The sequence below is a fragment of the Mustelus asterias genome, chromosome 19 (assembly GCF_964213995.1).
Source record: "Mustelus asterias chromosome 19, sMusAst1.hap1.1, whole genome shotgun sequence".
Lineage (NCBI taxonomy): Eukaryota > Metazoa > Chordata > Chondrichthyes > Carcharhiniformes > Triakidae > Mustelus > Mustelus asterias.
Window position 1 is genome coordinate 9752986 of NC_135819.1, and position 25322 is coordinate 9778307.

At 49.2% G+C, this 25322-nt stretch overlaps 1 protein-coding gene across 1 annotated transcript in view; it reads left to right on the plus strand.

Annotated features, from left to right (window-relative positions):
• Window positions 1-24982, plus strand: part of LOC144507746 (transitional endoplasmic reticulum ATPase-like) — a 50588-nt gene extending 25606 nt beyond the window's left edge. The window contains exons 11-18 of the mRNA XM_078235013.1: window positions 143-307; window positions 1927-2049; window positions 6345-6557; window positions 8769-8947; window positions 12086-12215; window positions 15206-15364; window positions 18687-18838; window positions 22145-24982. Of these exons, the coding sequence (XP_078091139.1) occupies window positions 143-307; window positions 1927-2049; window positions 6345-6557; window positions 8769-8947; window positions 12086-12215; window positions 15206-15364; window positions 18687-18838; window positions 22145-22244 (1221 nt within the window). The 3' untranslated portion in view covers window positions 22245-24982. The remainder of the gene's footprint in view (window positions 1-142; window positions 308-1926; window positions 2050-6344; window positions 6558-8768; window positions 8948-12085; window positions 12216-15205; window positions 15365-18686; window positions 18839-22144) is intronic.
• The last annotated feature ends 340 nt before the right edge of the window (window positions 24983-25322 follow it).

Consider the following 25322-nt stretch of genomic DNA (forward strand, 5'->3'; position numbering starts at 1 on the left):
TGAAGTGGCCAACTCATAATCCTGAGACCTCCCGTTTTTCTCGAGGATACGGGGCCCGTTCTCCTCGAGTCTCTCCTCGTAGTGGGGCTGCGCATTCCAGGAGTCAGTCCTTTGAACCTTCTCTCTGCCTGCCCTCCTGCAGATTGCCCACGATACCCACGGGCATGTGGGCGCTGACCTGGCAGCTCTCTGCTCCGAGGCGGCGCTGCAGGCCATCCGCAAGAAGATGAGCATCATCGACCTGGAGGACGAGACAATCGACGCGGACGTCCTGAACTCAATGTCCGTGACGATGGACGACTTCCAGGTGAGGCCCGTGTGGGTGGGTCCGTCTCGATCAGGCATGTGCGTGCGTGCGTGCGTGCAGGAGAGAGAGAGAGAGTGAGGCTCGACGGAATGCTGAACCTTCACACCACGGTTACAATACAATTTGCGTTTATAAAGCAAGTCATATATATAGTTTATATATAAAGTCATTAAGCGCCAGGGACCCAGGTTCGATTCCTGGCTCGGGTCACTGTCTGTGTGGAGTCTGCATGTTCTCCCCGTGTCTGCGTGGGTTTCCCCCGGGTGCTCTGGCTTCCTCCCACAGTCTGAAAGATGTGTAGGTTAGGTGGATTGGCCATGCTAAATTGCCCCTTAGTGTCCAAAGATGTACAGGTTCGGTAGATTGGCCATGCTAAATTGCCCCTTAAGGGGATTAGCGGGGTAAATATGTGGGGTTACGGGGATAGGGCCTGGGAGGGATTGTTGTCAGTGCAGACTCGATGGGCCGAATGGCCTCCTTCTGCACTGTAGGGATTCTATGATTCTATGGAAACATCAGAAGGCACTGCAGGAGCGCTGTTGTATAAAAGTTGACACCAAATGGGCCGACAGTGATTAGGTGGTAATGCCATGTTAGATTAGACGATAGAGGCCCAGGCCAATGCTCTGGCAACATGGGTTCAAATCCCATCATGGCAGCTGGTGGAATTTAAATTCAATTAATAAAATCTGGAATTGAAAGGCTGGTTTCGTTAACGGTGACCATGAAACTATCATCGATTGGTGCAGAAACCCAACTGGGTCACTAATGTCCCTTTTAGGAAAGGAAATCTGCCGCCCTTACCCGGTCTGGGCCTACACGTGACTCCAGAGCCACAGCAACGTGGCTGCCTCTCAAATGCCCTCTGAAATGGCCGAGCGAGACACTCAGTTCAAGGGCGACTAGGGATGGGCAATAAATGTTGGCCCAGAGCGGTGATGCCCACATCCCATAACAGAATAATGAAAATATTAGCCACAACAAGGAGATACTGGGGACACCTGGACTGCCAGAAGCTTTGGGTAAAGAGGGAGGTTGTAAGGACTGCTGTTACCTGGTGCCTCTTTGCGATGTTGTTTCGCCCTTGTTACGGGCCTGTCACAATGTTTTCCTTGTTGTAGTTAAAACTACCATTCCCCTCAAGTCGCCAGACAAAGTGATTTATTACCGTAGCTACAAGATTCTGACTAAATCGCCGGGGTGGCGAATTCAGAAATGTACAAGCAATTATAGTTCCAAATTCGATCACAGGCATATACCAATCAAAGTATAGGAGTTATCTCTATCCACTCACAGTTATTGATTAAGGTTATATCATGCATACATACATGCATACGTTTGGATGTTATATCTTCAAGCAGTGATAGGTTTATCTCTGACCAATGGCCTCTCAACCTCCCTTGCCATTGTTCCTTGTTCTAATGGACAAACATGACCTGCAGTTCCGCATTGTTCAGTTGAGTGGTCTTTGACTCTGATCTGGGTCCGCTTTAATCAAGTCCTGTGGTTTTCACATAGCTTTCCCTGTGTGACTGAGGTTCAGCGTGCAGCTTTTGTGATTTTTAAACTGGCGTGGTTATTGACCCTTTCACTGTGATCTGCTCCGACTTGTGTTCCAGTGGGCACTGGGCCAGAGTAACCCGTCGGCTCTCCGGGAGACCGTGGTAGAGGTGCCGACGGTGACCTGGGAAGACATTGGAGGCCTGGGCGAGGTCAAACGTGAACTCCAGGAGCTGGTACAGGTGTGTGCTTAAACAAATAACCCACAACATCCATTCCAAAGGTAGAGATTCACAGGACTGTATTCACAAAAGGAGAAGCTTTGATGGAGTGAGCAGGTGAACCAAGGACACAGATTTACAGGAACTAACAAAGGAGCCAGAGGATCCGATGAGTATTTTGTTATAAAGTGGTGGGAGTTGTTGCGATCCGCAAGGCGCTGCCTGAAAGGGCAGAGGGGACAGATTCAATGATTACTTTCAAAAGGGAATTGGTTAAGCATTGGTCAGGAAATGGGCAGCACAGCATTTCTGCCTCACATCGCCAGGGACCCAGGTTCAATTCTGGCCTTGGGTGTGGAGCTTACACGCTCTCCCCGTGTCTGCGTGGGTTTCCTCCGGGTGCTCTGGTTTCCTCCCATACGCCAAAGATATGCAGGTTAGTGGGATTGGCCATGCTAAATTGCCTCTTGGTGTCCAAAGATGTGCAGGATAGGTGGATTGGCCATGCTAAATTGCCTCTTGGTGTCCAAAGATGTGCAGGATAGGTGGATTGGCCATGGGAAATGTGTGGACTTACAGGGATAAGACATGGGAGTGGGCCCGGAAGAGATACTCTACCAGAGAGCAGATTCGATGGGCCAAATAATCTCTTCTGCTGTGGAGGGATTCCGTGATTCTCATGAAATACTTGCTGGGCTGTGGGGCAAGAATTTGGTGGTGGGGGGGGAGGGAGGGTGGTGGTGGTGGGAGGGGGGGGGGCGGCGGGAGGGTGGGCAGTGGTGTGTGGAGTGGGACTAGTTGGATAGGTCTTCCAAAGAGCCAACAGAGACCTGATGGGCTGAATGGCCTCCTTCTGAGCTTAGTCATTAGACATAGAACATAGAACAGTACAGCACAGAACAGGCCCTTCGGCCCACGATGTTGTGCCGAGCTTTATCTGAAACCAAGATCAAGCTATCCCACTCCCTATCATCCTGGTGTGCTCCATGTGCCTATCCAATAACCGCTTAAATGTTCCTAAAGTGTCTGACTCCACTATCACTGCAGGCAGTCCATTCCACACCCCAACCACTCTCTGCGTAAAGAACCTACCTCTGATATCCTTCCTGTATCTCCCACCACGAACCCTATAGTTATGCCCCCTTGTAATAGCTCCATCCACCCGAGGAAATAGTCTTTGAACGTTCACTCTATCTATCCCCTTCATCATTTTATAAACCTCTATTAAGTCTCCCCTCAGCCTCCTCCGCTCCAGAGAGAACAGCCCTAGCTCCCTCAACCTTTCCCCATAAGACCTACCCTCCAAACCAGGCAGCATCCTGGTAAATCTCCTCTGCACTCTTTCCAGCGCTTCCACATCCTTCTTATAGTGAGGTGACCAGAACTGCACACAATATTCCAAATGTGGTCTCACCAAGGTCCTGTACAGTTGCAGCATAACCCCACGGCTCTTAAATTCCAACCCCCTGTTAATAAAAGCTAACACACTATCGGCCTTCTTCACAGCTCTATCCACTTGAGTGGCAACCTTTAGAGATCTGTGGATATGAACCCCAAGATCTCTCTGTTCCTCCACAGTCTTCAGAACCCTACCTTTGACCCTGTAATCCACATTTAAATTTGTCCTACCAAAATGAATCACCTCACATTTATCCGGGTTAAACTCCATTTGCCATTTTTCAGCCCAGCTTTGCATCCTATCTATGTCTCTTTGCAGCCTACAACAGCCCTCCACCTCATCCACTACTCCACCAATCTTGGTGTCATCAGCAAATTTACTGATCCACCCTTCAGCCCCCTCCTCTAAGTCATTAATAAAAATCACAAAGAGCAGAGGACCAAGCACTGATCCCTGCGGCACTCCGCTAGCAACCTGCCTCCAGTCCGAAAATTTTCCATCGACCACCACCCTCTGTCTTCGATCAGATAGCCAATTACCTATCCTATCTGCCAACTTTCCCTCTATCCCACACCTCCTTACTTTCATCATAAGCCGACAATGGGGGACCTTATCAAACGCCTTACTAAAATCCATGTATATGACATCAACTGCCCTACCTTCATCAACACACTTAATTACCTCCTCAAAAAATTCAATCAAATTTGTGAGGCACAACTTGCCCTTCATGAATCCGTGCTGACTATCCTGGATTAATCCGCATCTTTCTAAATGGTCGTAAATCCCATCCCTAAGGACCTTTTCCATCAATTTACCAACCACCGAAGTAAGACTAACCGGTCTATAATTACCAGGGTCATTTCTATTCCCTTTCTTAAACAGAGGATCAACATTCGCCACTCTCCAGTCCTCTGGCACCATCCCCGTGGACAGTGAGGACCCAAAGATCAAAGCCAAAGGCTCTGCAATCTCATCCCTTCCCTCCCAAAGAATCCTGGGATATATTTCATCAGGCCCAGGGGACTTATCGACCTTCAGTTTATTCAAAACTGCCAGTACATCCCCCCTCAGAACAACTATTTCCTCCAGCCTATTAGCCTGTAACACCTTCTCTTCCTCAAAAACATGGCCCCTCTCCTTGGTGAACACTGAAGAAAAGTATTCATTCATCACCTCGCCTATCTCTACTGACTCCATACACAAGTTCCCACTACTGTCCTTGACCGGCCCTAACCTCACCCTGGTCATTCTTTTATTCCTCACATAAGAGTTAAAAGCCTTGGGGTTTTCCTTGATCCGACCCACCAAGGACTTCTCATGTCCCCTCCTAGCTCTCCTCAGCCCCTTTTTCAGCTCGTTCCTTGCTAACTTGTAACCCTCAATCGAGCCATCTGAACCTTGTTTCCTCATCCCTACATAAGCTTCCCACTTCCTTTTCACAAGACATTCCACCTCTTTCATGAACCATGGTTCCCTCACTCGGCCATTTCCTCCCTGCCTGACAGGGGCATACCTATCAAGGACACCCTGTATTTGTTCCTTGAAAAAGTTCCACTTTTCATGAGTGCCTTTCCCTGACAGTTTCTGTTCCCATCTTATGCCCCCTAATTCTTGCCTAATTGCATCATAATTACCTCTCCCCCAATTGTAAACATTGCCCTGCCGTACGGCCCTATTCCTCTCCATTGCAATAACAAAAGACCCCGAATTGTGGTCACTATCTCCAAAGTGCTCTCCCACAACCAAATCTAACACTTGGCCCGGTTCATTTCCCAGTACCAAATCCAATGTGGCCTCACCTCTTGTCGGCCTATCCACATATTGTGTCAGGAAACCCTCCTGCACACACTGCACAAAAACTGCCCCATCCGAACTATTTGACCTACAAAGGTTCCAATCAATATTTGGAAAGTTAAAGTCCCCCATGACAACTACCCTGTGACCCCCACACATATCCATAATCTGCTTAGCAATTTCTTCCTCCACATCTCTATTACTATTTGGGGGCCTATAGTAAACTCCTAACAACGTGACCGCTCCTTTCCTATTTCTAACTTCAGCCCATGTTACCTCAGTGTGCAGATCCCCCTCGAAGTGCCTTTCCGCAGCCGTTAAACTATCCTTGATTAACAATGCCACTCCTCCACCTCTTTTACCAGCTTCCCTACACTTACTGAAACATCTATACCCCGGGACGTCCAACAACCATTCCTGTCCTTGTTCTACCCACGTCTCCGTAATGGCCACAACATCGTAGTCCCAAGTACCAATCCACGCCCCAAGTTCATCTACTTTGTTCCGGATACTCCTTGCATTGAAGTAGACACACTTCAACCCACCTTCCTGTCTACCGGTACCCACCCTTGACCTTGATACCTTCCCCAATACCTCATCACCCTCAACGCTGACTTCTGGACTACAACTCCTTTTCCCACTCCCCTGACAAATTAGTTTAAATCCCCCTGAAGAGCCATATCAAATTTCCCTCCCAGGATATTGGTGCCCCTCTGGTTCAGGTGCACCCCGTCCTGTTGTACAGGTCCCACCTTCCCCAGAATGTGTTCCAATTATCCACGTATCTGAAACCCTCCCTCCTACACCATCCTATTCTATGAACTAAACAACTGAGTGGAAAGTTCTAGATTTCCTGAGATGAGGGAGGGTGATGGGCATGAGGGGGGTGGAGGCGGGGGTGGGTGGGGGGTGGAGGCGGGGGTGGGTGGGGGGTGGAGGCGGGGGTGGGTGGGGGGTGGAGGCAGGGGGGGAGGGGGAGGCAGTGGGGGGGGGAGGGGGAGGCAGTGGGGGGGGGGGGGGAGGAGGGGGGGAGGCGGTTGGGGGGGGGGGGGGTGGGAGGCAGGGAGGGGGGAACCAGGGGAGGTGAGAGCGGGATTGATTCCCTGACATTTTGTCTCCTCAGTACCCAGTGGAATATCCAGACAAGTTCCTGAAGTTCGGAATGACCCCCTCTCGTGGCGTTCTGTTCTATGGCCCCCCAGGTTGCGGTAAGACCCTCTTGGCCAAGGCCATAGCCTGTGAGTGCCAGGCAAACTTTGTTTCCATCAAGGGGCCGGAGCTGCTGACCATGTGGTTCGGGGAGTCAGAGGCCAACGTCCGAGATGTGTTTGACAAGGTATGACATTATTTGACAATCAGACACACTGGACTTTATTTCTAGAGGGACAGAATTGAAAAGCCGTACCTAACCTGTATCAAACTTTGGTCAGAACATGCTTAGGGCACTGTGCGCAGGCCAGAACATGCTTAGAGCACTGTGCGCAGGTCAGAACATGCTTAGGGCACTGTGCGCAGGTCAGAACATGCTTAGGGCACTGCGCAGGTCAGAACATGCTTAGGGCACTGTGCGCAGGTCAGAACATGCTTAGGGCACTGTGCGCAGGTCAGAACATGCTTAGGGCACTGTGCGCAGGTCAGAACATGCTTAGGGCACTGTGCGCAGGTCAGAACATGCTTAGGGCACTGTGCGCAGGTCAGAACATGCTTAGGGCACTGTGCGCAGGTCAGAACATGCTTAGGGCACTGTGCGCAGGTCAGAACATGCTTAGGGCACTGTGCGCAGGTCAGAACATGCTTAGGGCACTGTGCGCAGGTCAGAACATGCTTAGGGCACTGTGCGCAGGTCAGAACATGCTTAGGGCACTGTGCGCAGGTCAGAACATGCTTAGGGCACTGTGCGCAGGTCAGAACATGCTTAGGGCACTGTGCGCAGGTCAGAACATGCTTAGGGCACTGTGCGCAGGTCAGAACATGCTTAGGGCACTGTGCGCAGGTCAGAACATGCTTAGGGCACTGTGCGCAGGTCAGAACATGCTTAGGGCACTGTGCGCAGGTCCGCTCACTATATTATAACCAGGGTGCAGAGATGTTAAAGGCACAGTGGTTAGCACTGCTGCCTCACAGCACCAGGGACCCGGGTTCAATTCCCGGCTCGGGTCACTGTCTGTGTGGAGTCTGCCGTTCTCCCCGTGTCTGCGTGGGTTTCCTCCGGGTGCTCCGGTTTCCTCCCACAGTCTGAAAGACGTGCTGGTTAGGGTGCATTGCCCGTGCTAAATTCTCCCTCAGTGTAACCCGAACAGGCGCCGGAGTGTGGCGACGAGGGGATTTTCACAGTAACTTCATTGTGGTGTTAATGTAAGCCTACTTGTGACACCCATGAATAAACTTTGCTTTGATTTACAAGGATGATAGGGGAATAGAGGGATACAGGTGGTTGGTCTAGATAGGACAGTGTGATTGGTGCAAGCTTGGAGGGCCAAAGGCCTGTTCCTGTACTGTTCTTTGTTTGATTGCCTCCACTCACCTGATGAAGGAGCAGCGCTCCGAAAGCTCCTGATTCCAAATAAACCTGTTGGACTTTAACCTGGTATTGTGAGACTTCTTACTATTTATATTCCAAGCAGTAATTCTAAGTAAAATCGAGAAACATTTTCACAATGCCCTTAAAATTTTACTTCATTCTCCGTCATGTGCCTTTGGCAATTCCTTGTCCATCCTTAGTTGCCATGGATACAGCCAAATCTCTTACTGGGTGACTCTAGATGGTTTAACATAGAAGATAGGAGCAGGAGGAGGCCATTCGGCCCTTCGAGCCTGCTCCGCCATTCATTGCTATCATGGCTGATCGTCCAACTCAATAGCCTAATCCTGCTTTCCCCCCGTAACCTTTGATCCCATTCGCCCCAAGTGCTATATCCAGCCGCCTCTTGAATACATTCAATGTTTTGGCGTCGACTACTTCCTGTGTTAATGAATTCCACAGGCTCACCACTCTTTGGGTGAAGAAATGTCTCCTCACCTCCGTCCTAAATGGTCTACCCCGAATCCTCAGACTGTGACCCCCTGGTTCTGGACTCCACCCCCACCATCGGGAACATCCTCCCTGCATCTACCCTGTCTATGATGTGGAGTTGTCGGCGTTGGACTGGGGTGGGCACAGTAAGAAGTCTCACAACACCAGGTTGAAGTCCAACAGGTTTATTTGGTAGCACGAGCTTTCGGAGCACCTGATGAAGGAGCAGCGCTCCGAAAGCTCGTGATACCAAATACACCTGTTGGACTTTAACCTGGTGTTGTGAGGCTACTTACTGTGCCCACCCTGTCTAGTCCTGTTAGAATTTTATAAGTCTCTATGAGATTCCCCCTCATTTGTCTGAACACTTGTAGAAGTTAAGCTGCATTAGAGCAGCAATGAAGTCTCTTCAGGGTCATGTGTTCCACTGTACCATCCGTTCTCCCGAGACCATGTTGTTCCTGATTTAGTTTTTGTTGGGGGGGGGGAACGAAGGCTCGTGTTCTGATCGGGCTGTTGGCGTTTTTGTTTTAGGCACGGCAGGCTGCCCCGTGTATCTTGTTTTTTGACGAACTGGACTCCATTGCCAAGTCCCGCGGGGGGAATGCCGGAGATGGCGGAGGAGCCTCGGATAGGGTCATCAACCAGATACTCACCGAAATGGACGGCATGTCGGACAAGAAGAACGTGTTTATCGTCGGTGCCACAAACAGGTAGATCGATGCGGATCTGCGGGGATCGACTGGGCCCACTTGGGGAGACATACGAATGTGCAGGAGTAGGAGTAGGCCATTCGGCCCCTTAAATCTGCTCTGCCGGTCAATGAGATCATAGAATCATAGAATCCCTACAGTGCAGAAGGAGGCCATTTGGCCCATCGGGTCTGCACCGACCACAATCCCACCCAGGCCCCATCCTCATAACCCCATGCATTCACCCTAGCTAGTCCCCCTGACACTATAAGGGGCAATTTAGCGCGGCCAATCCACCTAACCCGCACATCGTTGGACTGTGGGAGGAAACCGGAGCACCCGGAGGAAACCCACGCAGACACGGGGAGAACGTGCAGACTCTTCACAGACAGTGACCCGAGGCTGGGAATCGAACCCAGGTCCCAGGCGCTGTGAGGCAGCAGTGCTAACCACTGGCTGCTCTGTTTCTGTGTCTAATCCCACATCCCCATCTACTCTTGATAACCCCTGATTCCCTTGCCTAACAAGAATGGCGGAGCAGACCCGATGGGCCGAGTGGCCCAATTCTACTCCTCTGTCTTGTGGTCTAAGAATCTATCTAAATAAAATCAATATACTGCGGGTGCTGGAATCTGAAACCAAAAGAGAAAACGCTGGAAAATCTCAGCAGGTCTGGCAGCATCTGTAAGGAGAGGCACGGTAGCACAGTGGTTAGCACTGCTGCTTCACAGCTCCAGGGTCCCGGGTTCGATTCCCGGCTCGGGTCACTGTCTGTGTGGAGTTTGCACATTCTCCTCGTGTCTGCGTGGGTTTCCTCCGGGTGCTCCGGTTTCCTCCCACAGTCCAAAGATGTGCGGGTTAGGTTGATTGGCCAGGTTAAAAAAATTGCCCCTTAGAGTCCTGGGATGTGTAGGTTAGAGGGATTAGCGGGTAAAATATGTGGGGGTAGGGCCTGGGTGGGATTGTGGTCGGTGCAGACTCGATGGGCCGAATGGCCTCCTTCTGCACTGTAGGGTTTCTATGATTCTATGAGAGAAAAGAGCTGATGTTTCGAGCCCAGATGACGCTTTGACAAAGCTAAAAGGCATAGAAAGTGGGAGATATTTATACTGCAGGGGAAGGGAATGAAAGATGAGTCGTAGCCACAAGAATCTATCTACCTCTGTCTTAAAAATATTCAGTGTCCCCGCCTCCACCACCTCCTGAGGCAGAGAGTTCCAAAGTTGCCCAAGAACTTGCCTGAGAGAAAAAAAATTCTCCTCATCTCTGTCCTAAAAGGGCGTCCCCTAATTTTAAAACAGTGGCCCCTAGTTCTGGACTCACCCACAGGAGGAAACATCCTTTCCACGTCCACCTTGTCGATACCGTTTAGGATCTTGTATGCTTCAATCCAGTCACCCTCTCACTCTCCAAAACTCTGGTGGAAAGAAGCCCAGTCTGTCAAACCTTTCCTCAAGAGATAACCCGCTCGTTCCAGCTATCAATCTAGTAAACCTCCTCTGGACCACCTCCAATGCCTTGACTTAAATAAGGAGACCAAAACTGCACACACTACTTGCGATGTAGTCTCACCAATGTCCTGTATAACTGAAGCATTGCATCCTTGCGTTTATGTTCAATTCCTCTTGTAACAGAGGATAGCATTCCATCAGCCTTCCCGATTACGTCCTGTATCTACATTTTTTTCCCATTCAGTTACAGGATGTGGGCATCGCTGGCTGGGGCACTATTTATTGCCAATCCCTAACTTTTTGATTTGATTTATTATTGTCACATGTATTAACACACAGTGAAAAGTATTGTTTCTTGCGCGCTATACAGACAGAGCATACCGTTCATAGAGAAGGAAAGGAGAGAGTGCAGAAGGCAGTGTTACAGTCATAGCTAGGGTGTAGAGAAAGATCAACTTAATGCGAGGTCGGTCCATTCAAAAGTCTGACAGCAGCAGAGAAGAAGCTGTTCTTGAGTCACAGAGGTTTACAGCATGGAAACAGGCCCTTCGGCCCAACTTGTCCATGCCACCCTTATTCTTTTTTTTAAAAACCCTAAGCTAATCCCAATTGCCCGCATTTGGCCCATATCTCTCTATACCCATCGTACCCATGTAATTATCTAAATGCTTTTTGAAAGATAAAATTGTACCCACCTCTACCACTACCTCTGGCAGCTTGTTCCAGACCCTCTGTGTGAAAAAACTGCACCTCTGGACCCTTTTGTATCTCTCCCCTCTCACTTTAAACCTATGCCCTCTAGTTTTAGACTCCTCTACCTTTGGGAAAAGATATTGACTATCTAGCTGATCTGTGCCCCTTATTATTTTATAGACCTCTATAAGGTCACCCCTCAGCCTCCTACACTCCAGAGAAAAAAGTCCCAGTCTATTCAGCCTCTCCTAATAACTCAATCCATCAAGTCCTGGTAGCATCCTAGTAAATCTTTTCTGCACTCTTTCTAGTTTAATAATATCCTTAAGTCGGTCGGTACATGACCTCAGCCTTTTGTATCTGTTTCCCGACGGAAGAAGGTGGAAGGGAGAATGCCCGGGGTGCGTGGGGTCCTTGATTATGCTGGCTGCTCTGCCGAGGCAGTGGGAAGTGTAGACAGAGTGTGTAACTGCCCTCTGTTTCAGAGGGCAGTTGAGAGTCAACCACATTGCTGTGGCTCTGGAGTCACATGTAGGCCAGACCGGGTAAGGACGGCAGATTTCCTTCCCCTAAAGGACATTAGTGAACCAGATGGGTTTCTCCGACAACGGTTTCATGGTCATCAGTAGATTCTTAATTCCAGATTTTTATTGATTTCAAATTTCACCATCTGCCGTGGTGGGATTCGAACCGGGGTCCTCAGAGCATTAGACTGGATCTCTGGATTATTAGTCCAGTGACAATACCATTATGTCATTGCCTCCCCATATTGACGTTTTATAAGCCACGCACTCAACCCCTCTGCACCTCGGAATTCTGCAGCCGTTCTCCATTTAAGTAATACGCTCCCTTTTTACCCTTCCTGACAAAGAGAAGAACTTCACATTTTCCCGCAGTATGCTCCGTCTGCCGCTCCAGCTAAAAACCGGAGGGTTTGATAATACGAGTGATCCACCCTATATCGAGACTGAAATGCTTTCTCTGATTGCTGGACTGAACTCTGTTTCATTTCCAGACCGGACATCATTGATCCCGCCATCTTGCGACCCGGACGCTTGGACCAGCTGATTTATATCCCATTGCCTGATGAGAAATCAAGGACATCCATCCTGAAGGCCAACTTGAGGAAGTCTCCAATAGCTAAGGTGAGGAGATGTGGCATTCCGGCCCAAACCTCCAGATAAATAGATAAAGACATTGAAACCAATGGGTTTTTATATATATATATATATATATATATATATATATGTATTTGTGGACGGCACGGTGGCACAGTGGTTAGCACTGCTGCCCCACTGCGCCAGGGACCTGGGTTCGATTCCCGGTTTGGGTCACTGTCTGTGCAGAGTCTGCATGTTCTCCCCGTGTCTGCGTGGGTTTCCTCCGGGTGCTCCGGTTTCCTCCCACACTCTGAAAGACGTGCTGGTTAGGGTGCATTGGCCGTGCTAAATTCTCCCTCAGCGTCCCCGAACAGGCGCCGGAGTGTGGCGACTAGGGGGATTTTCACAGTAACTTCAGTAACTGCAGTGTTAATGTAAGCCGGCTTGTGACACTAATAAATAAACTTCTAAGCTTATGTATAGGAAAAAGAGGGATTATAGCAAGCAGATATTAAAAGCATGATGGCACGGTCTGTCTTTTTTTGATTTGATTTGATTTATTATTGTCACATGTATTAACATACAGTGAAAAGTATTGTTTCTTGCACGCTTTACAGACAAAACATACCGTTCATAGAGAAGGAAAGGAGAGAGTGCAGAATGTAGTGTTACAGTCATAGCTGGGGTGTCGAGAAAGATCAACTTAATGCAAGTTTCAAAAGTCTGACAGCAGCAGGGAAGAAGCTGTTCTTGAGTCGGTTGGTACGCGACCTCAGACTTTTATGTCTTTTTCCCGACAGAAGAAGGTGGAAGAGAGAATGTCCGGGGTGCGTGTGGGTCCTTAATTATGCTGGCTGCTTTTCCGAGGCAGCGGGAAGTGTAGACAGAGGCAATGGATGGGAGGCTGGTTTGCGTGATGGACTGGGCTACGTTCACAACCCTTTGTAGTTCTTCCCTTTGTAGATTTAATCTTTTATGGGATGTCGGTGTCAGAATTTAGACATTCTGATGATAATGGCAGCACTGCCCCCTCTGAGCTGCAGGGGGTGCTGTTGCCCTGCATTTGAGTTGATAGGTTATACCAAAGGCTATTTAATTCCTTCCCTAATTCTTTTCAATTTTCTCTCACATTTTAGCCTTTTCGAAGTTCCACGCAATTTTTAAAAGTTATTCTTCTGTCGACCCCAAGGTCTCTAATCTTTTTGAAGACAGCATCAACCTCTCTTCACCATCTAACCCACCCCCCCCCCCCCAACTCCCTTTGTCACCTTCCCCACATCCCTCCCTATTGTGAGAATCCAGGTTGCCGCTGTATCTGCAGCACAGGAACAGGCCATTCGGCCCGACAGCTCCATTCTACTGCTTATTCTCCACACGAACCTCCACCCATCCTGACTTCAGTTTTAAAGTTAATTTATTGGTGTCACAAGTAGGCTTACGCTGAAGAAGTTACTGTGAAAATCCCCTGGTCGCCACACTCCGGCGCCTGTTCGGGTAACACTGAGGGAGAATTTAGCATGGCCAATGCACCCTAACCAGCACGTCTTTCAGACTGTGAGAGGGGAAACCGGAGCACCCGCAGGAAACCCACGCAGACACGGGGAGAACGTGCAGACTCCGCACAGTGAGGAGATTCACCAGGATGCTGCCTGGGGGCTGGAGTGTTTTAGCTATGAAGAGAGGCTGGTTAGGCTGGGGTTGTGTTTCTTAGAACAGAGATGGCTGTGGGGAGGGGGACCTGATTAAGGTGTATAAAATATGAGTGACATAGATAGGAAGGAACTTTTCCCCTTAGTAGAGGGGTCAATAACCAGGGGGGGCAGAGATTTAAGGTGAGAGGTAGCAGATTTAGAGGGAATTTGAGGAGAAACTTTCCCCCCAGAGGATGGTGGGAATCTGGAACTTGCTGCCTGAAAGGATGGGAGAGATGGGGACCTTCACAACATTGAAGAAGCATTTATTCAGCACTTCAAAGGCCACAGCATACAGGGCTACGGACCAAGTGCGGGGAAATGGGGTTCGAATAGATAGATGCTTGATGGCCAGTGCAGACTTGATGGGCCGAGGGCCTCTTTCTGTGCTGTAAAACTCTCTATCTATGGGTAAGAACCCAACTATGTTAAATAATGCTGAGTAAGAGTTTTAACAACACCAGGTTAAAGTCCAACAGGTTTATTTGGTAGCAAACACCATTAGCTTTCGGAGCGCTGTCCTTCGTCAGATGGAGTGGATATCTGCTCTCAAACAGTGCACAGACACACAAAATCAAGTTACAGAATACTGATTAGAATGCGAATCCCGACAACCAACCAGGTCTTAAAGATACAGACAATGTGAGTGGAGGGAGCATTAAGCACAGGTTAAAGAGACGTGTATTGTCTCCAGACAGGACAGCCAGTGAGATTCTGCAAGTCCAGGAGGCAAACTGTGGGTTTAGGCCGTCCTAATAATAATAATGCTGATCCAGACAGGAGGAGGCCATTCAGCCCATCGAGCCTGCTCCGCCATTCGTTATGATCATGGCTGATCATAGAATTCAATATCCCCCCTTCCCCCCCCATATCCCTCGATCCCTTTAGCCCCAAGAGCTAGATCTAGCAAGCTAGGGGCAATTAGGGATGGGCAATAAATGCTGGCCCGGACAGCGACGCCCACATCCCATGATAGAATTCAACCACTCACCGTGGGAGTGAGTTCCACATTCCGCCCACCCCCAACCCCCTCCTCCACACTCCCTGGGGAAAGACATTTATCCTGAATTCCCAAGAGAATTTATCGGTGACTATCTTATATTTGTGGCTAGTATCTCGCAGTGACTGAGGTGGCTCTCGAACCTGGGGGGAGTGATGGTAGGATAATAAGATCTGAGAAGGGCAAAGGTTGAACAGGAAGACTCCGCCCTCCCTCCCCCCCCCCCCACCTGCGGTTGGAGTGATTGGGAGATGTACGTGGCAGCGGGGTAGTTACTGCCGCGAGAGATGTGATCAGCCGCCGTGCTCACTCCCCGCTCTCTCTCTCTCTCTGTTGATCCTCAGAACGTGGACTTGGCGTACCTGGCGAAAATAACACATGGCTTCTCGGGTGCCGACCTCACCGAGATTTGCCAGCGGGCGTGCAAGCTGGCCATCCGAGAGGCCATCGAGGCGGAGATTAAACGGGATCAGGAGCACCAGGTCAACCCGGACGCCGCCATGGTGAGTTGTGGAAATTAAGTTGCAATAGTGGCGGGCGGCTGGGTCAGCAAAAAGGAAATGGAGAAAATTATGATCAGAGCAGGCCTTATTGAGGTCAGCGGCTGCGTATTCAGGGAAGAGACTAATCTAATCCTTGAGTCAGTTTCATAAGCACTGCATTCCCGTCGTTGGCCACAGGATGAAGCAAAGACAAGTTACCATGACAAATACCAAAAAAAACAAGATATGGTGACACTAATGAAGGATTTCTATTGGATAAGAAAGGGCAAAAAAGCTATGCTTTGATTGGTGGATTATGTATGCAAATAAAGGATTAGAAGTTGCTCATTTGCTGTAATTAATTCTAACTGCTAATTATCTGGATGAATCGGGAGGACACCGTAGTGAACTCACTGTTCTCCTTGCTGGCTAGTAATAGAAGTTTAGGAGATTGAATACTCACTGTGCGTTGTCTGGTTAATCCTCAACAAAGTGGCATCCACACATCACAAACCCTCAGTATGCAGGTACAGCAGGTAATAAAAAAGGCAAATGGGTTGTTGGCATTTATTGCAAAAGGTCTGGAGTGTAAAAGTGGAGAAGAGTAGATTGTTATCTCCGGACAAATGTGAGGTAATGCATTTTGGAAGGTCTAATACAGATAGGAAGTATACAGTAAATGGCAGAACCCTTAAGAGTATTGATAGGCAGAGGGATCTGGGTGTACAGGGACACAGGTCACTGAAAGTGGCAACGCAGGTGGAGAAGGTAGTCAAGAAGGCATACGGCATGCTTGCCTTCATTGGTCAGGGTATTGAGTTTAAAAATTGGCAAGTCATGTTGCAGCTTTATAGAACCTTAGTTAGGCCGCACTTGGAATATAGTGTTCAATTCTGGTCGCCACACTACCGGAAGGATGTGGAGGCTTTGGAGAGGGTACAGAAAAGATTTACCAGGATGATGTCTGGTATGGAGGGCATTAGCTATGAGGAGAGGTTGGAGAAACTTGGTTTGTTCTCACTGGAACGACGGAGGTTGAGGGGCGACCTGATAGAAGTCTACAAGATTATGAGGAGCATGGACAGAGTGGATAGTCAGAAGCTTTTTCCCAGGGTGGAAGAGTCAATTACTAGGGGGCATAGGTTTAAGGTGCGAGGGGCAAGGTTTAAAAGAGATGTACGAGGCAAGTCTTTTACACAGGGGGTGGTAGGTGCCTGGAACTCGCTGCCGGGGGAGGTAGTGGGAGCAGATACGATAGTGACTTTTAAGGGACATCTTTACAAATACATGAATAGGATGGGAATGGAGGGATACGGTTCCCGGAAGGGTAGGGGGTTTTAGTTAAGTCGGGCAGCATGGTCGGTGCAGGCTTGGAGGGCCGAAGGGCCTGTTCCTGTGCTGTAATTTTCTTTGTTCTTTGTTCTAAGTGTTGTTGCAATTGTACAGGGTGTTGGTGAGACCACATCTGGAGTATTGTGTCCAGTTTTGATCTCCTTATTTGAGGAAGGATGTTGCGGCATTGGAGGCAGTTCAGAGGAGGGTCACCAGATTGATTCCGGGGATGAAAGGGTTGACGTATGAGGAGAGATTAAACAGTTTGGGTTTGTACTCACTAGAGTTTAGAAGGATGAGAGGGGATCTGATCGAGGGATATAAAATTCTAAAAGGAATTGATAAAGTAAATGTAGACCAAATGTTTCCTCTTGTGGGGCAATCTAGAACAAGAGGTCACAGGTATAGGTTGAGAGGCAGTAGATTTAAAACTGAGATGAGGAGGAACTACTTCTCGCAGAGGGTGGTGAATCTGTGGAACTCGCTGCCCCATAGCGCGGGGGAGTCTGAATCATTGAATGGGTTCAAGAAGGGGACAGATATATTTCTAATAAAAACAGGAGAAGGGGTTACGGGGAACAGGTGGGGAGGTGCATTTGAGACCAGGGAGAGATCAGCCATGATCTGATTGAATGGCGGAGCAGGCTCGAAGGGCTGAATGGCCTCCTTCTGTTCCTATCTCCATGAAAACTGGGGGATGAGCATTTATCGTTTAATATCTGGAATCCTAAACTCGGCTGGCATTTAGTATTTATGGTAGCTCAGTGGTTAGCGCTGCTGCCTCACAGCTCCAGGGACCCGGTTCGATTCCCGGCCTGGGTCACTGTCTGTGTGGAGTCTGCACATTCTCCCCGTGTCTGAGTGGGTTTCCTCCGGGTGCTCCGGTTTCCTCCCACACTCCAAAAATGTGCAGATTAGTTGGGTTGGCCATGCTAAATTGTCCCCGAGTGTCAGGGGGACTAGCTAGGGCTATGGGGATAGGGCCTGGGTGCGATTGTGGTCAGGTGCAGACTCGATGGCCCGAATGGCCTCCTTCTGCACTATGGGGATTCGATGATTCTATGATTTACATTTTCATCGAGTAATATTTGTGAATCGGAACAGGTTGAGGTGAATAAAAAGCCTCAAAGGCAATGTCCTGCATTGATATAACACCTCACACTTAGTGGGACGTCCCAATTGTTGCTTCATAGGAGCGCTATCCAACAGAATCTGACACCAGCCCGCAGGAGATATGACTGCACGGTGACCCAAAGCTCTGTTTAAGGGGATTGACACTTCTCCCACCCAATGGGGGCAGGGGAAGGGGTGGCAGAGAGGTATTATGGGAGGGAATTCCAGAGCTTGTGGTCTAGACAGCTGAAAGCGCGTTCCACCACAGCCTCAGATACCACGCTGCCCCTGGTGTTTTCGAGCTATAGGGCGAGGGGGAAGGGTAGAGAGGAATCCTGACAAATCAGACAGAGAGATTCAGGGGTAACCAAATTCTTGGCAGCAGAGTAACAAGGGTTGTGGTTCAAAATCTGTTAGAATCCTAGAACCCCCACAATGCAGAAGGAGGCCATTTTGGCCCATCGAGTCTGCACCCGACCACAATCCCACCCAGGCCTTATCCCCTTAACCCCACGCACTTACCCTAGCTAGTCCCCCTGACACTAAGGGGCAATTTAGCACGGCCAGTCCACCTAACCCGCACATCTTTGGAGTGTGGGAGGAAACCGGAGCACCCGGAGGAAACCCACGCAGACACGGGGAGAACGTGCAGACTCCGCACAGACAGTGACCCGAGCCGGGAATCGAACCCGGGTCCCTGGCGCTGTGAGGCAGCAGAGCTAACCACTGCGCCACCGTGCCGCCCATTGGCTAATATTCAGTGAAAAGGTTCGTTATAAGAGTGCCCCGTCAGTCCAGCCCGTCCCCTCCCACCCCACCTCCACCGTGACTCCTGCCGCCATCTTTCCCGCTGCTATGTTGCCATTCCCGCTTCCAGGTTTCTGTTCTTTCCAAACAGGAGGACGATTACGACCCAGTCCCCGAGATTCGCCGCGACCACTTTGAGGAGGCCATGAGGTTCGGGCGCCGCTCGGTCAGCGACAACGACATCAGGAAGTACGAGATGTTCGCTCAGACCCTTCAGCAGAGTCGAGGTTTCGGCAACTTCAGGTCTCTTGTTAAATATCACCTCCTAACCCCACGCGTAGAGAAAGCTTTCCCGTTACACAGCGCCTTCGTGAGCATTTGATTTGTTTCTTCTTGTCACATAGAGTCATAGAGGTTTACAGCATGGAAACAGGCCCTTCGGCCCAACTTGTCCATGCCGCCTCTTATTTTAACCCCTAAGCTAATCCCAATTGCCCGCATTTGGCCCACATCCCTCTATACCCATCTCACCCATATAACTATCGAAATGCTTTTTAAAAGACAAAATTGTACCCACCTCTACTATTACCTCTGGCAGCTTGTTCCAGACACTCACCACTCTCTGTGTGAAAAAGAATTGCCCCTCTGGACACTTTTGTATCTCTCCCCTCTCACCTTAAACATTTGCCCTCTAGTTTTAGACTCCCCTACCTTTGGGAAAAGATATTGACTATCTACCTTGTCTGTGCCCCTCATTATTTTATAGACCTCTATAAGATCACCCCTCAGCCTCCTACGCTCCAGAGAAAAAAGTCCCAGTCTATCCAGCCTCTCCTTATAACTCAAGCCATCAAGTCTCGGTAGCATCCTAGTAAATCTACGATTCTGTTAGCTCATTTCCATAACCACTGGTTTACCAAACCCTGTATCTCTTTTCAAGTCCATGTTTTGGGATACAGTGAAAAGTATTGTTTCTTGCACACCATACAGGCAAAGCATACCGTTCATAGAGAACATAGGGGAGAGGGAAAGGAGAGGGTGCAGAATGTAGTGTTACAGTCATAGCTAGGGTGTAGAGAAAGATCAGCTTACTGCGAGGTAGGTCCATTCAAAAGTCTGATGGCAGCAGGGAAGAAGCTGTTCTTGAGTCGGTTGGCACGTGACCTCAGACTTTTGCATCTTTTTCCCGATGGAAGAAGGTGGACGAAAGTATGTCCGGGGTACGTGGTGTCCCTGATTATGCTGGCTGCTTTGCCGAGGCAGCGGGAAGTTTAGACAGAGTCAATGGATGGGAGGCTGGTTTGCGTGATGGATTGGGCTACATTCACGACACTTTGTAGTTCCTTGTGGTCTTGGGCGGAGCAGGAGCCATACCAAGCTGTGATACAACCAGAAAGAATGCTTTCTATGGTGCATCAGTAAAAGTTGGTGAGAGTCGTAGCTGACATGCCAAATTTCCTTAGTCTTCTGAGGAAGTAGAGGTGTTGGTGGGATTTCTTAACTATAGTGTCAGCATGGGGGGACCAGGACAGGTTGTTGGTGATCTGGACATCTAGAAACTCTTGACCATTTCCACATCATCCTCCTTAATGGAACATGGGATGTCCCAAATCACTTTACAGCCAATTAAGTATCTTTGAAGCCTATTGTAATGTGGTGGCCATTTTGTGCACAGCAAGCTCCCACAAACAGCAACGTAATAATGACCTGGATAATCTACATCAGTGACCTTGAGGTATAGATATTGTCCAGAACACCATGACCGGTATTTTACTACTTCACTCGGGCGAGGCTGGTAACCGTCTGGTCTACAACGCAGCACCCCTGACTCTGCAGCACTCCTGAAGTGGCGGCCGGGATTTTGAGCTCAAGGCTCTGAACCGGGACTTGACCCCGTGACCTGCTGACCCAACGGAGCGTGTTCCTCATCGGGCCCGTGATGCCCGATCGCGCCACCCTACAAAAGGTCGTGAATGTAGCCCAATCCATCACGCAAACCAGCCTCCCATCCATTGACTCTGTCTACACTTCCCGCTGCCTCGGCAAAGCAGCCAGCACAATCCAGGACCCCACGCACCCCGGACATTCTCTCTTCCACCTTCTTCCATCGGGAAAAAGATACAAAAGTCTGAGGTCACGTGCCAACCGACTCAAGAACAGCTTCTTCCCTGCTGCTGTCAGACTTTTGAATGGACTTACCTTGCATTAAGTTGATCTTTCTCTACACCCTAGCTATGACTGTAACACTACATTCTGCACTCTCTCCTTTCCTTCTCTATGAACGGTATGCTTTGTCTGTAGAGCGTGCAAGAAACAATATTTTTCACTGTATACTAATACATGTGACAATAACAAATCAAATGTACACAGTCTGTGCCGAAAGGGAAAGGCTGCCTTGCATTTTTATAGCGCCTTTCCCAACTATGGGGCATCCCAGCATGCCTTACAACCAATGGCGTATTTTTATGTTAATTGGAATATCCATCATCACCTTTCCATTTTCAAGGGGGAGCTTTCTGATTTTGAGATGCAGATGGGGTGGCTGGTCACGGAGACACTACAATGCCCTAACGTCATGGACATTAGATCTACAATTTCATAAATCAGAATCAAGAGTCATAGCCATTCATACATAATGACAGCTGTAACTAAAAAGAACTCATTCAGACGCTGTCGTCCCTTTTTTAAAAAATTATCCGGGAGTCGGGAGCCTATAGTTAGCCAGGGCTTTCTCCTTAGCAACGCTTCGGCCAATCAAAGTCAACTTGGCCGGCACGGTGGCCCAGTGGTTAGCGCTGCTGCCTCACAGCGCCAGGGACCCGGGTTCGATTCCCGGCTTGGGTCACTGTCTGTGTGGAGTTTGCACGTTCTCCCCGTGTCTGCGTGGGTTTCCTCCGGGCGCTCCAGTTTCCTCCCACAGTCTGAAAGACGTGCTGGTTAGGGTGCATTGACCCGAACAGGCGCCGGAGTGTGGCGACAAGTGGAATTTCACAGTAACTTCATTGCAGTGTTAATGTAAGCCTGACTTGTGACTAATAAATAATTAAACTAAACTAAACTAATGAACTGATGGTTCAAAACACATTACGTGTGCTTTGAGTGGGGAGTCATTTTAATTAAAAGTTAGATTGCAGTGGTTAGCACAGCTCCAGGGACCCGGGTTCGATTCCCGGCTTGGGTCACTGTCTGTGTGGAGTTTGCACATTCTCCCTGTGTCTGCGTGGGTTTCCTCTGAGTGCTCCGGTTTTCTCCCACACTCCAAAGATGTGCAGGTTAGGTTGACTGGCCATGCTAAACTGCCCCTTAATGTCAGTGGGGCTAGCGAGGGTAAATGCCTGGGGTTATGGGGATAGGTCCTGGGTGGGATTGTGGTCGGTGCAGACTCGATGGGCCAAATGACCTCCTTCTGCACTGTAGAGATTCTATGATTCAATTGATCTTTTTACCGGTAGTATGAATTGTTGCGATTGTTTGAAATTTGGAATTCTGGCATTTGTCCTAATGAGTGCAAGATGAATAAGAGGCATCGCCAGCATCTCTCTCTCTCTTCAACATTATCCGTATTCCATCCCGAGGTCCCATTGATATCTGTTCCCTCTTCTCTTCCAGGTTTCCATCAGGAAATCCAAGCGGTGCACAGGGCAGCAGCGACGGAGGGAGTGGCGGGAACCTGTATCGCGAAGAAGGGGACGATGACCTTTACAACTGAGCAGCGAGTCAAAAGGTGAAGAGGTCACAGGTCACCCGCTTGGGGGAAGGGTGGCCTGTAACCCAGCAGGTGGCCGAGGACAAGAACTGTGAACCTTGAACTTTGCGGCAAAGCAGTGCGTTATTTGGACTCCGACTTTACCTGAGCTTTGCGAACTCTCCGATGAGCCCCGTGTCCCGGTGTTTTGGTTTGTAGGTGGGCACGGGATGATAGCTCGGTGCTTTGTACAGCACGCGGGGCGTAAACTGGGGCGCTCCATGCAACCATTGGTTCTGTGTGGGCAATAATGGGGTGCATGCATGTGTGGGCTTTGTGTTAGCACGTATGTGTGTGTGTGTGTGTGTGTGTGCGTGCGTGTGTTCACCCTTGTACATTAAGACTGCCATCCTTCCAATTAGCTGGGTTCTTTGCAATGAAACTGAACTAAGTAAGACCGAGACACCGTGGGAAGGAGAAATAAAGCTTTCTGTTCCTTTGTAGATACTTGAGTGATTTAGGGACTTGGTGTTTTCTGAAGGTTTTCCATCCTTTTCTCTCTCATCCCATCTCCTCATGCATCCTGATTGTGTAAACCTTGGAATTAGCATTTAGATAGCCACCTTTGCTCTTGTGGTCTGAAGTATACTCATTGTGTGACTAGATGCACCTGAGGGATGATGGGAATGAGGTGCTATTTCTTTTGGTTCTCTCAGGTTGGATTGGGGGGGGAGGGATTAAGAGAAGCCTAAAGTCACCCACGATCACCTAGAATGGCGGAGGATGCTCAATGGGCCAGATGGCCAGCTTTTACTCCTAATCATTGTATCCCTACAGTGCAGAAAGAGGCCATTCGGCCCATCGAGTCTACACTAACCACTATCCCACCCAGACCCTATTCCCTTAACCCCACATATTTACCCTGCTAATCCCCCTGACACTAAGGGGCAATTTAGCATGGCCAATCCACCTGACCTGCACATCTTTGGACTGTTGGACATTGGACTATCCCTTATACCAACAACAAAGGACAAAGAAAAGTACAGCACAGGAAAAGGCCCTTCGGCCCTCCAAGCCCGTGCCAATCATGATGCCCTAACTAAAATAGAAAACCTTCTGCCTTACTCAATCTGGATCCCTCTATTCCCTCCCTATTCATGGACCCATCCAGATGCCTCTTAAATGTTGCTAATGTGCCTGCTTCCACCACCTCCTCTGGCAGCGTGTTCCAGGCACCCACCACTCTCTGCGTGAAAAACTTCCCCGCACATCTCCCTTAAACTTTCCCCCCGCCACCATGAACCTGTGCCCCCTTTGTAATTGACTCTTCCACCATGGGGAAAAAGCCTCTGACTGTCCACCCTGTCTGTGCCTCTCATCATTTTGTAGACCTCTATCAGGTCTCCCCTCAACCTCCGTCTTTCCAGTGAAAACAATCCTAGTTTATTCAACCTCTCCTCATAGCCAACACCCTCGAGACCAGGCAACATCCTGGTGAACCTTCTTTGCACTCTCTCCAAAGCTTCCATGTCCTTCTGGTAGTGTGGTGACCAGAACTGCATGCAATACTCCAAATGCAGCCTCACCAAGGTTTTATAAAGCTGCAACAAGATTCTCCAACTCCTGTACTCAATGCCCCAGCCCCAGGGTTCTATGCTTTATGGGGAAAATCTATTCAGTGATAGAGCATCTGCTACTCTCTGGGATTGAGAATTTCAATGATTCACTAACCGTTGAGTGAAATAAATCTCTCCTCATCCCAGTCCTTAATGATTAGCTCCTTATCCTGGGAAGATTTGGAGAATTCAAATGCTTTTCAATCTCCCAAATCTTAAGAGAGTGGAATGGGACTGTGTTCATTGGCTCCTGCCCCCACCAACACCTCCAATTTACAATCCTCCTCTTCTGCTTCTCACATCCCTCTATGCCCTTGACCCTTCCCTATCTCTGCAACCCTCTTTCTCTCTCTCTCTCAAACCCTCACACACACATTTTCTCTCGCACATCCCTCCTCTCTCCCCTCCACACACTCTCTCTCTCCTCCACACACACTCCTTTTCTCTCTAATCCTCCTCTCCCCTCTCACACCTACACTCTCTCTCTCTCTCTCTTGCTCTCTCTCTCATTCGCTCTCTCTCCTGCTCTCTCTCTCTCTCTTGCTCTCTCTTTCTTGCTCTCTCTCTCTCTTGCTCTCTCTCTCACATCTACACTCTCTCTCTTGCTCTCTCTCTCATTCGATCTCTCTCACACCTACACTCTCTCTTGCTCTCTCTCTCATTCGCTCTCTCTCACATCTACACACTCTATCTCTCTCTCTCTTGCTCTCTCTCTTCCCCCTCCTCCTCCCCCTTTCACTCGTTCACACTCTCTCCTCCACACACATACGCACCCTCTCTCTTTCTCTCTTACCCCTCCTCTCTTTCACTCTCTCTCATCGGCACACATTCGCTCTTTTGTTCTCTCTCTCTCCCTGTCCCCCTACCCCCCCTCCTCTCCCCACGCCATCCCAGCCAGCACCCAGTTGATGTAGGTTGTGTTTTCCGGGCTGTTAACTTTCTGCATCGTGATGTCTGAGGCTTTGATTTCCACGTATTTGCAATTTAAAGTTTGAGATTTCTCTGGTTTCATTTTGGATAATGAGATGAAGTTGTAAGCATTTATGAAGCGTATATAATGTCTGGAAAACACATCTCGCTGAAACACAATAGAGAAAAAATCTCACCCCCTGTGACAGGAAAGGACAATAAAGCTGCTAAACTTTACTCAGTATCATCGAGCTTTGTGACTGGATAGTTTGGCATTCGCAATGGGGACGCAGAGGGATGGCGGGTTCTTCATGTTGGTTAATATCGAGTTGGTGGGAATCATTGTCACCCTCACAGTCACAGTTAAGGGCTGGGTTTAGCTCAGTTGGCTGGGGTGGCACGGTGGCACAGTGGGTTAGCACTGCTGCCTCACAGCGCCAGGGACCCGGGTTCGATTCCCGTCTTGGGTCACTGTCTGTGTGGAGTTTACACATTCTCCCCGTGTCTGCGTGGGTTTCCTCCAGGTGTTCCAGTTTCCTCCTGCAGTCCGAAAGACGTGCTGGTTAGGGTGCATTGG